Genomic DNA, 12664 nt, shown 5'->3' with positions numbered 1-12664 from the left:
CCACCAGAAGCTTGTACAGTACTGAAATATGAATGGGTACTGGAAAATACTGAAATCTGACAGAGTAATGAAAAATGATGATCCAATCCATCAGTAAACATTACTCATCAGAAAAGCTTGTCCTGATACAGAAATCTGAGAGAATAATTAAAAATTGCATTCTTGTTCATGAGAAAACATTACTGGGTAAGAAAATCTGATGGGGTAAGAGAAAAGTGCATTCTTGTCCATCAGAAAAATTACCAGGTAAGGAAATCTGACAGGCTAAGGAAAAAATTTCACTACATCAGCCCTGGGCTGATGATATTTGGGGTTCTAAGCAATTCTTTGGGGGCCTATGGGCCACCCACTAATGATACCCCTGATCCCACTCCCCAGTCTTTACGTGGTGATCTGTGTCTCCAAGAAGATGAGGATGAAGACTAAGAGGGCTGGTAAAACTGCAGCAAACATCATCCAGATGGGGAACTCTTTTTTGATTCCCAATGGAGGAATGAACCAACCCCGGGTTTCTTCATTGGAGACCACAAAGCCATCTGGTACATTCAGTTTCTGGGAGGAAACAAAGAAGAGAAACATGAATGAACTCAAGACATGTTGGTATCTACTGCACCCCAATCTGGGAAACAGTGCCTTAGCCTAACCCTCCAAGAAAGGAAAAGTGCATGCACACACCCCTCATCCTTGTTGTGATCCTCTGTTCATTCATACTAGCCTTCCAACCATGAGAAACTCAACACTACTTTTGTGCCCTCTTGATTGCAGAGGTTTAAAAATAGTGAAGGGAAAACTCTGGTATGAAGAGTTCTTAGCGTGAGCAGTGGAGGTGTGGTTATCTCTGTGGGTGGTGATGTTTAGAAAGATTAGTCATGATGAGTATGCCCCCCAACCCCCCTAAGTTCCACATCTGAGCTCTCCTTTGGTGGTTGTACTTCTGGTGCTCATCAGCCACAGACCTCCTGTTTTGTGGTGATCAGCAATTAGCTGCTTTATGTGGAATTTCATTGCTTTTAAAAATATTTTTCAAATTTAGCATTCTTGTTAAATTGGCCTGTGCTAAACAATTTCTGTAGTTTTGTAGACTTTTTGACTAATGAAGATGCTTCAACCCCCCCCCCCGCACCACCATTTTAGGATGAAATTTACTAGCTGAGTTGAAATGGGACTGCCAAACCGATTCAAGAGGTGGAGGGCTGCACGGGGGCGGGGGGAGGCAGTGAGCAGCACCTTTAAAAGTTAGGACTGCAGGTCTTTACCTGCTCCTCCACCACTCCATGCAGCTTTCTGCTGTGGCAGTGTCCGCCCCCCACAAGTAGGCTTCACATGCCAGGGGCATGGCAGCACACACATAGCCTCCACGCATGCGCAACGGCCATTTGCATGGTCAGCATGGTTGCTCACATACTTTCCAGAGTTTTATTTATTTATTTTATTGCATTTATAGACCGCCCCATCCAAAGGCTCTGGGCGATACACAACAAGTTTTAAAAGACATTTTAAAAACCACCATTTAAAACACACTGCTTAAAACAATATAAAAACAATTTTAAAACAATTCATTCAAAACCAATTAAAATACCTAAAAACAATTTTAAACCTTGGAGGACCAGGCCAAACATGTAAGTTTTTAGGGCTTTCTTAAAGGCCAACAACAAGCCTAAACTGCGGATATCTTCCAGGAGTGCATTCTATAGGCCAGGACCATCTACAGAGAAGGCATCTTCCGAGTCGCGACCAGACGTACTGATGGTAACTGGATACGGACCTCTCCAGACGACCTCAACGTGCAATGGGATCATACAAAAGAAGGCATTCTCTAAGGTAACCTGAACCCAAGCTGTTCAGGGCTTTAAAGGTAATAACCAGCACTTCTATTTTGCTCAGAAACATTTTGGCAGCCCCATGTAGAGTACAAAAGTACAAAGGCAGCCCCATGTAGAGTGCATTGCAATAGTCAAGCCTGGAGGTTACCAGCTGATGCACCACTGTTTTGAGATCATTCTCTTCAAGGAATGGACGCAGCTGTTGAATCAGATGAAAAGTGCTCCTGGCCACCTGAGATACCAGGGTAAGGCCTGGATCCAAGAGCACTCCCAAGCTCCGTACCTGTTCCTCCTGGGGCAGTGTAACCCCATACAGCACAGATCTAAGTCATCCCTCAAATTCCGATCCCCCACAATGAGCACCTTCATCTTGCTTGGATTCAGCTTCAATTTGTTATCCCTCATCCAGCCCATTACTGCCCGTAGGCAGGCATTTAGTGGCAGTGACTGGGGGAGAAACTGCAACCTGTAAACTGCAACTGGCATGTTTTTTGTTCCCACTGGACTTCAGGGTAGCAATCCGGGTGGCAGCAGCCCCCGCTGTCTCTGGGGGACCCCAAATCATGCAGCATTCTGTTGCGCTGCCACTGGCCTCCTGCTGCCAGCCTACGAGAATTCCCAAGCCTCGCAGTGAGCACCGCAACTGCTGCTCTCTGCCCACTAAGTCAGTGTGACAAGGTGGGCCTGACTGCAGCCCAGCCCCAGCATGGCCACTCTCCTGCCATCACGGTCAGGAGGTGGCAGCGCTGGGAATCACCTCACTGTGTTGCAGTTGGCGTGGGCTCCAGAATGTGCCTGGTGCAGGTCCACTGGCAGCGCTGGCCATCAGGAGACTAAGAGGCTCTCTCCCTGAGCTGCTCTCTCCTCCCACCTGATGATCAGCTGTTCAGGAGGTGGGTGGGCTTGGGGAGGCCTGTCTGCCTCTGTGAAGCTCTCTAGCAAGGGAGCGCTCTCATGCATGCCTCAGGATTGCAAAGAAGGAAGGAGGCAGAGAAGCCAGCACTGGCTACAGATACTAGAGTGCTGTGCATACCCCCTGCCCTTCCTGCCCCTTCTCCTTAGTGAGAGAAGCCTGTGTCCACCTCATCCTTGGTGAAAAGTATGGGGCTTGTGTGAGTCATCCCCCCGCCTTTCTATATTTCCAGACTGGTTTGGAATAGGGCTTTGATATCAGATAGAGATGTAGGGCAGGAGGATGGGGACTCCATATATTTAATATGAAACATATTGGTCAATCCACTGAATTTTAATAAATTTATGATTTTTTAAAAAATTTCAAAAAAGTCCTGAAAATGGCTTGTTTCATGGCAGAAAACTACACAAACTTCTGGAACTGAAGCCCCACCTTGGACCTTCATTCCACCACCACCACCACCACCACCCCCCATGTAGAGGAAGCTACCCTTTGCCTTCATAAAAAAGGGGTAAAGTACCTCACTTTTCTGCTCAACCCTTTAGAGCTCCTGGAATGCATAGGGCTTTGATACCGGGCACAGATGTAGGGCAAGGTGGTGGGGAATCTATGTATTTAATTTGAAGCGGATTGGTCTATCTATTGATTTTTAATACATTTTAAAAAACATTTTAAAACTTCAAAAGAGTCATGTCAGTGGTTTGTTTCATGGCAGAAAATTACAAAAACCTACGGAACTGAAGCTCCCACACCACTATCTCCTTGGGCCATCATTTTACCCCCATGTGGAGGAATCTGCACTCTTCCTTCATTAAAAAAAAGTGCAACATGCCCCACCACTTTGTCCAACCCTTTATGTTTCTGGAATGGCTGCACTTAGAGTTCTGAAACTGGGCACACATGTAGCCCAGGAGGCCAGGACTCTGTGCATTTTTTATTTCAAGGTACTTGGTCAAGCCTGTTATTTTTATTGTATTTTTTTCCTATTGCAGTAAAACTGCCCGAATTATCTCTGTCCATAGAATACTTCACACCAAGTGGAAGTGGAACTAACTGTTAACATCCAAATAAACAACTTTTAAAATAAATGTACTATGCTCAGGTTGGTTCGTGATCCAGAAGGTCTGTGTCAGATCTCTGAATCAAGAGGCATGGTTTTTATTTTTCCCCTTACAAATGCACTATATGTTCAAACTGGTTTGTAATCCAGGTGTATTTTGAACTGTGGAGCAGATTGTGTCCCAGCTGGTTTGTGAATGGTCAAGAAGCTGTGTGAATCCATTGAATGTTGTGTTGTCTTTTATTTACAAATACATTCTGTCCCAGACAGAGTGGGTTTGTGGTGAATGATCACCAAGTTGTGTGTATCAGTTGGGGCTTGCATAGTCTTCTTCTTCTTGGCAAATGCACTCTTTCTCAGACCTGTGAATTTGTGGTGAATGATCAAGAAGGTGTGTGGGCCCTTCAGCTGTTCAGTGTGTGTGTGTGTGTGTGTGTGTAGAGGATGCTTATTTTGCAGGGGGGGGGCATAAGCCCAATACATCCAGGGTCCAAAATTACCTAGCTGTACCTCTGGCTGCAAAGGGAGATAAGACAACTCAGAAATTCTAGTTCTGTGTGGAGAGAAAAATGTTGTAAGAGCTTCCACAAGAACTGTTTATGTGTGGATGCCCAAGAGTGACCCGTGTGAGCAGCTCTTGTAGTAGTTAACTGAAGTTCCCACAAAAAACTCCTCCATCTGGAAGGACCCTAGGCTTGTTGATGTCCTACCCATCCCAATCTGGGAAACATTACTTAGCCTAACCTTCCAAGTGGGGAAAAGTACATATGCATCCCCTTTATTTCAATACAGAAGGAATATGAAAGCTGCAATCTGCTGAACTAGGAAGCAACTATTTACCCACCTGAGTGCAGGTATCCTTAATAAAGAAGTCTGCCAACGTCATGAGGAAGATGGAAATGGGGACACCAAAGTCTCCAATCAGACGGCGGAGCTGCCAAAAAGTAAAAAATGCTTTAATCTGGCAGTGTAGGAATGAAGGAAGACAGCTGAGTATCTGAGGATAAGACAGAGCAGATTCTCAGCTGCCAAGCCAAGAATCCATGCTAGCCTTGGAGACAAAGGGAATATAACATATTCTTGAAAAGGTTAGATCTGGTAATCTTTATGGAGTTGATTTTCCTTTTCTCCAAACTAAAGTATGGGCTCTTAACCTTTTTGCACCAACAGACCCCCAGATCTTCAAATATTATCCATGGACCCCCAGCCCATTTATATAATATAATTTAATAAGACTCCTGTAAAAATTAGAGCAGGGGGAAGTACTCAGGATAGTGAATTTCAGTCCGGTGTCTCTTGTCAACAGTGAAGGTAACATTAAAATTAAAGAAAAATAAAGGACATTACCTTTTTGATTATAATTTATGTTTTGGGGAGATACCTTTCATTACATATTTACTTTTAAAAGAAATACCTGGACCTATTCCATGGCCTCCCAGATGTTTAATGGACCCCAGATTCAAAACCCCTGATATAGAGCGCTTCAGAATGGAAAATATTGCTAAACACTGTTTGAGCCACTGATTCAATGCATTATTTTTAGTTCTGAGTGTTGATCAGGGGACACACTACAATGAAACACAACCAAAAGTTGACAGTTTAATTGGGGTGGGGCGGGGGGCCTGAAACAGCAACCTCATTAACCGATTACTTGGAATTCAGTCCCTTTGTATTCAATGCAATTTTCACCTGTGCAAATGTGCATGAGAGTACAATACAGCCTTAATCATTAGAAGGATCAAAGGGCTGCATAACATGGATGACTGCTTGAAATCTTGCTCTCTCGCTCTCTCTTACTGGCCTCTAAGACGTCAACAGTTATTACACAAACACTTTCACAGCTACCTTTGCAACCTTAAGGGCTAGTAACTTGTTTTTAAAATTAATAAACTAATAAATAAAAGTTGAGATTCTCAGAATGTCTAATCCTATGCTCAATATAAAATGCTGAGTTGCTGAACTCACTAAACTGCAGAATGCCTGCAGCTCTGTAGATCTGTATTGTGGTGTCAACGTGAGTTTTGCTTTCACTTAGTAGCACAAACAGCTTACTTTTATTTATTATTAAGGTTGTGACCCAATTAAGGGAATCCAAGTAAATTAATTATATGAGTTGATTAATCAGAATTCACCAATTCAATGTACATGTATTTGCATATGATAAAGAACAATATTTCTTTTAAAAGTACACTTTGTTTTGAGTTGATGCACCTGTGCTATATGTGCATCATCTCAAAACAGAAGAGGCATTCCGCCTTTTCTCTCACACAGGAGGGAATGCCTCTTTTAAGATCACACCTGTCACCCACGGGTTTAAAATAGACTTGCATTTTTAAAAAACACCTAAAAATAAAAATCTGCTCTCTGAATAATCAGTCACCTTTTAAATTGGTCAGAACATTTTTAATTGATCAGTCTAATAAACTAATGTATTGAATGTTGCAGCCCTATTTTATTATTCATTTATGTATTTATGAAATACTTCAGACATAATACTATAGTGACAGAAAGCAAGTCTCATTTATTCTAATAAACTGAACATTATAACTTTTCTCCTTGCATCCCACTGCTTATGTTCAAAATCCACCTTACATTATTCATTATAGATACAGGTTGGCCATTATCACACTAAAATAGATGCATGTGTGGAGGCACAGACTAAAGCACCTCCTTCTAAGAGTTCCCACCCACTATCACGAACATGCAGAGGTCCTGTTTCACCTAAACACTATGTATAATTACCTTGCCAGGAAAGAAGCTGCTGTTCTTAAACTTGCGCAAGAAGAAAGCGAGGAAAAATGTTCCCATCATGAGGAGGAGGGAAAGCAACGCAATATTTGGTTGAGCTCTCTCTGTATCTCCAGCTAGGGAGCAACTGCTCTTATTATAATAAGACTGCAGAGGATGATTCTCAAAAATCTGCAAGACAGAACTATAGGGTTAGAAAATGGAGCAGAAAGGAAAGTAGGATGGGCTCACTAGATAGCATAATAATCAAAATAGCCTTGCCCATCGTTCTTCATTGTAAGGCCCAGGAGAGAGTGGTGGCCCCACCAACCCTAAGTGCACCCCCCTAACTAATTGTTTATTGGGCCAGTGTTAAGCTTCAACTGAAGCTGAATATTCAATCCCCCTGGCACCATGTGAAGATTAGTATTCTCACTGTGCAGTGCTGCACATTGTCCAGCGCCAGGAAGGAAGGCTCCTTTAAGGGAAATGGAGCCCTCTTGAGCCCCTACATCATCTTGGAAGCATGCACAGAGTGCTGGGAACTGTAGTCCTTCCCAGGGTTTTCACCATAGATCTCTTAAGAGAGGGCTCCAACCATCTCCCTTAAAGGCCTCTCATGCACCAAGAAAAGCACAGTGCTATGTAGGGGTCAGCACAGAGGGAAATGGCTCTCAAATTGAAGGTTTTCTGCCAAAGTGGCTCCCGCTTGAAAAACAGTGAAGATCACTGGCCTAGCCTTACAACAACCATATTAAAATTACAAGCTGCATTAGGCAAAATGCGTCCCCCACAATTGACTAGTTTAAATGTGGATGAGTTGATATTTCAGGCTGGGCCTATGAATCTAGCAGAATGAGGTAACAGAGCACTGAGGTGGTAGAATGCCAAAGTGTTAGCGTGAACTGCACTACTTTAGGTTGCAGGTGGGGGTACAATTTTTCAGTGCTCCTCTTTGTTAAAAAGTGCTTGCAAGCAAAATACTAGAACAAAAGCCAAAGAGCTGAGCTTGAACCTTTCATCTTAACTATCTGTATATATAATTCTCTAAGGCGTACCAGTGGCTAATCCCGTGTGTGGCAGCTCTCACAAGAGTTCGCAAGCAGAAGCACTGTGGTGATTGGGCAGTGGGGATTCAATATGCAGATAGGGAGGAGCCTGTGGCACCATGATGATTGGGCAGTGGGGATTCCATATACAGATAGGGAGGAGGAAACTGATGGTTAAGGGCAGTTGGAATGCAACTATTACTGGTAGGAAGATATTCTTGATTGTAGAGGAGAGGAATCTCTCTATATATAAAAGGATAGTGAGATAGCCAGGTCTGCAAAGAGAGGATCATGAGGGAGGAAAGAGCCCCTTCAGGAGAAGGAGGCTGCCATTGTGTGAATTAGATGAGGAAACAGGATGAACAAGATCTGTTAACTCAGGAAGGGAAAGAGGAAAAGAAAGATAGAAAGAAAAGAAGAAGGGAGAGGGAGAAAGACAGCAAGAGTGAGTGGAGAAGAGCGAAAAAGAAGGGAGGGGAGGAGAGAAAGAAGGAAGGGTGAGAGACAGGCCTGAGCCTGTCAGCAGCCTGAAGAGAATGAGCGGCCACGGCGGTGCCTATTGGCAGCAAGGAAGGGCCCAGTCAACCACTGCTGTTGTTTGGGGCTACCGAGGCCATTGTTGGAGGGAGACAGGCAGGCATGCAAGGGACGGGGACGGGCCTGTCAGTAGCCTGAGGGGAACGAGCAGCCATGGTGGTGGCAGCAGTGAGGAAGGTCCTGGTCAACCACTGCTGCTGCTGCTGCTGCTGCTGCTGCTACTGCTGTGGGGAGAGGCAAGAGTGGGACTCAGGTGTGGGTGGGGAGGTCTCTGGGGATAGAGGGCTGCAACTTAGCCAACAGGTGCCAGCAACACTGCAACTGCGACCAAGAGTGGTGAGGGGGGTGTAAAAGGATGGAGGAGTGACCAAGACGGCTGAGGGGGATGGAAGCAACGGGATGGAGGAGCAGGAGCAGGAGTCCAGCTCAGGTGAGGGTGGAGAGATCTCTGAGGTGAGGGGGGCTGTGGCAGGGGGTGAGGGGAGTAATCAAGCACTAGTGCACAGATGCTTTGTATGCATTAAGTTAGTACTTTCCTATTTTCATAGAGGTTTGTTTTTTAAAAAAATAAATAAAGGAGCATTCAAAAGTAATATCCACCTGTAGTATGAAGTAGTACAGTCCATTCCCCACCTCATTCTACTGCATGTACAGTCCCAGTCTAAGACCTGTTCTACACATACAGTAGATTGAGATGGTAGAGTGGACTATACCACTCAGGGGTGTAGCTAGGGGAGTGGGGGCCCTCCCCTGGCGGCCCCTCAGAGCGAGGGAGATAATGAAGAAAATAGGGAGGGGTGGAGCTCGGGAGCTCCCAAGAGCTGGAGTGCCTGGGTTCTTTGAACCCATTCACTCAATTATAGCTACGCCCCTGGTACCACTTCAAACTGAAGTTGGGGATGCTATTTTTGAATGTTCCCCCATAGAACAAAACATTGGTTTTCAGGGTGTGCCTTTAGAAGAACGACACTGTAGTTGTGGGTCAGGAGATACAGAAACTGTCGCACATATCCTTCTCCACTGTAAACTCCATTTATATCCCAGGGAATGTCTTATTGCTCCTTTAATATGTAAACTGGCAGATCAATCCGATGATAACCTTGTAAAACATCTGCTTTCAGATAAAGATGCTTTAATTTCTATTTCTGTAGCTAAGTTTAGTTATATTGCTTTTAAAAGGTATAATGGGACATCATCCCAATTTTAAACTGTATATATATGTATACACATTTTATTGCTTATTAGTCTTTATTCTCTGTTTGGTCAATGACTGTAAATAAAATTACAATACAACAATACAACATTGCCTGCAAATAAAAATAAAATAGTACATCAGGGAGAAAGACCTGCTCCATGATGTAGTAATTTTTGCTTTCAGCAAGGTTTTCCCACAGTGGAATATAAAACATGGTATTCCCTACCAGCTATCATGAACCTCAAGCCTGAGCCCACAGTACCTGGGACTGACACTGAGGACTCACAGGACTCACATGACAAACACCTGAGTGTTCTGGTGCCCTGCTCTTTTGGATTCCTGGCTCCTGTGCATTGTGACTTGGACCTTGCTTGCTCCTGACTGACTGATTCTTGGCTCCTGACCTCCTGATAGTGCCCTTGATTTTGCTTGCTCCTGATTAACTGATTTCTTGCTCCTGATCCTTTGCCTGCTGTGACTTTGGCTTAGCTTGCTCTAGTGGTATGCTTCCTGATTTATGGTTTCTGGATGTGTCTTTCTCCTGACATACCTGCCCCACTCAAGTAGAACTCCTGCAGTCCATAGTGGTACAGTCCATCCTACCACCTTAGCATTTGACCACCACATTTCTACCTCAATTTGTTGCATATGTTGACCAGGCCTTGGTCTAGATCTCCTGAAGGTGAGATTATACCACTCTTATACCACTTTGCACAGTATCATAAGGAAATATATTAGTTTGTCCTGGAGTGCCAGCAGTCACCATGAGCAGCAAAGAAAAGTGCCAATAGAGAGGTACTGGGAGAAGGATGGAAAGATATCGAGGTCCAGGAGGCCATCTATTGAGGATCAAGATTTTACAGAAGACATTTCATTACTGCCCTCCCTAAACTGGTTTTCTCCAGGCCTCAGTCCCCCTTTGTCCCAAGTCTCCTGACAGAGCACATCCAATCCTTGAAAATCACCCTTTATAAGATATGCCAGTAGGAAAGGGGGTGATGGAAATCAGTGTGGAAGAGGCTGGAAGCTCAAAATGACATCCTTATTTTGAGGACTGGAATTTCCTGTTTGCTCCATTTTGAAGCTAAGCTTCAAGGGGGAAAAGGGAGCCTTTGGATATTTTCTGGTGGCCTGTGTGCCTGCCAGTTTGCATTTGTGCCGGAGTTTCTTCTGCCTGAGCTCATGTTAGGATCTGTGATTTTGCATGTATTATGATGGTTGTTGCCATAATGCCAGTAACTCAGCAAAGGCCCTTGTTATTAGATGAGAGTACATGTCAGTGGTTTCTAACTGTGCTTCTGAGAAACCTGGGGTTTCTTGGAAGGCTATCATACTTGACAAAAACGGCCATAACTGAGGGCCAAACTACACAAGACATGGGGATTCTATTACTGGAACTCTCAAGGCCTTTTTCTTTTTCAAAAAGCCATTGTGTATGCACATACCCTATTCCAGACCAAGCCAGAGAGTCTGTCAAGGCAGAAATCTGAGAGGGATGCAGACCTTGGATAGCTCCAAAGGAAAAGGGATGAGGACCTCACATACCTACACATAGAAATGCAAGAGGGATTGGGTATAACAACATACACTGGATGTTGCTCCAGTGAATGTTGATTGGTTTTTATGGCAGCCACCCAGGTAAAGGGTTAGCCCCACCCCTTCCCTGGAGATGGCTGTGTTGTATAAAGGGGCATTGCCCACTTTTAACCACTGGATCTGGCAGTTCTGGAGGACCTCTACTTGGACTGCTAGATCCTCAATCAGCTCCTCTGAGTTAAAGGAGGAAGGCAGGCAGAGCTATGTCCTCAGCTTGTGGTGGGGATGCTGGCTCTGGTTCCCCTGGTTTTCCTGGTGTGGGAATTTCTGGCAGTGGAGGGTTGCCCAGCGTCTCTGGGTTGTAGAATCTTCCTACCATGTCTCATTTCTTGAATCTACTCTGTCCCCCAATCCAGAGTCATGACAGTGTGTGTGTGCGCGCGCACACGCGCATTTGGAATGGTGTCATTAGTGTAGAAGGCCCTAACCCTTGTCCCTTTGAAGCTCTTATTGGCTAATGAGGGGGAAAGTTTCAGACAAGTTTTCCCTTCTGTGGCTAATAGCAACTTTTGGTGTATGTGTAATAAAATTGGGGAATTGGTGCAGGAGTAAAGAGTTAACCCACATATATTATAGCCCCAATCCAAATGAGGGAGTGCAACTACTTTTTTCAAAAGAAAGAAGAGGTCAGGAGTTCCAGTTGTGGAATTTTTCAGTTTGATCCTCAGTGACAGAAGGTCAGTGACAGTGAAGATCAGTGACAGAAGGTACCAGGATCAATCCCCATCATTTCCAGTTAAAAAGTTATTAGACAACAGGGATGGCCTGAGACTGTTGAAATCTTAAAAGAGGCACTGTCAGTCAGAGCAGATAGTACTGAATTTGAGGGGCCAATAGTTTGACTTGAGTACAAGCAATCTGTGCATGTATATTACATATTCGGAGGAGCTCGATATGTATGGATTCGTTCTCCGCGGATTTGCGTATCCACGGCCAGGTAATAGACACCTAACCTCAGCATATAGGGGGGGAAGGGGGGGACACTGACCTCACATATCCATGGGTCAGGGGTGGCAAGAAATGACCATGGAGGTCATTTCTAGCCACCGTTTTGTATTTTGGAGCTTCAAAATGGCTCTGTTAAAAGAAAAAAACAGCAGTTTTTGGCCCATTTGGGGGCATTCCAGGGCACAGAGCAACTCAGGGGAAGCAGCTAGGTATTGTAGGCAGCTTTCCCCCTGCACCCCCCCCCATGAAAATAGGTTTTGGCAATTCCCCCCCCCCCGAATGGGAACCTAACCCCCAATTCCCCATTGCCGCAATGCCTCATCCTCATTATTCATGGTTTCTGTATCTGCAGGGGTATAGTGGAGGGGGGATGCGCAGGGACAGAGCGACAGTTCTTCTTGGCTTCTCTGGCTGTTGGGGTGGGCATGGCCACAGGTGCTGTCATGGAGAGCACCTGCACTTCTGAATTTGCAACTACATCACTGGAGGTCACTCTGTGGCTGCCATCGGCTCATCTGGTCGCCTCTCAAGAACAAGCCTTCTCTGTGGCTGCCCAAAGCTTTGGAATGTGCTCCCTGCTGAAATAAGAGCCTCCCCATCTCTGACATTTTAAAAAAGACCTTAAAATCACATCTGTTCAACCAAATTTTTAATTAGTTTGTAAATTTATCAATTGTTTAAAGTTTAGTTGTTTTAAAAACCTTTGTGTTTTTAAACTTGCTTTTAACATTTTATGTTGTTTTAGGTTGTAAACCACCTAGTATATAAATCCATTACAAAATGGTATATAAATCAATAAAATAAAATAAAATAAAA

The 12664-nt window shown here is 44.4% G+C and overlaps 1 protein-coding gene across 2 annotated transcripts in view; it reads right to left on the bottom strand.

Moving 5' to 3' along the window:
* SLC4A1 (solute carrier family 4 member 1 (Diego blood group)) overlaps window positions 1-12664 on the bottom strand; it is a 90857-nt gene that overhangs the window by 14175 nt on the left and 64018 nt on the right. For both annotated transcript variants that reach the window (XM_053262395.1, XM_053262394.1), the window contains 3 exons: window positions 6539-6715; window positions 4641-4730; window positions 386-552 (listed from right to left, as the gene is read on the bottom strand). In XM_053262395.1, the coding sequence (XP_053118370.1) occupies window positions 386-552; window positions 4641-4730; window positions 6539-6715 (434 nt within the window). The remainder of the gene's footprint in view (window positions 1-385; window positions 553-4640; window positions 4731-6538; window positions 6716-12664) is intronic.

The sequence above is a fragment of the Hemicordylus capensis genome, chromosome 6, assembly GCF_027244095.1.
Source record: "Hemicordylus capensis ecotype Gifberg chromosome 6, rHemCap1.1.pri, whole genome shotgun sequence".
Classification (NCBI taxonomy): Eukaryota; Metazoa; Chordata; class Lepidosauria; order Squamata; family Cordylidae; genus Hemicordylus; species Hemicordylus capensis.
This window is presented reverse-complemented; position numbering and strand designations above follow the sequence as displayed.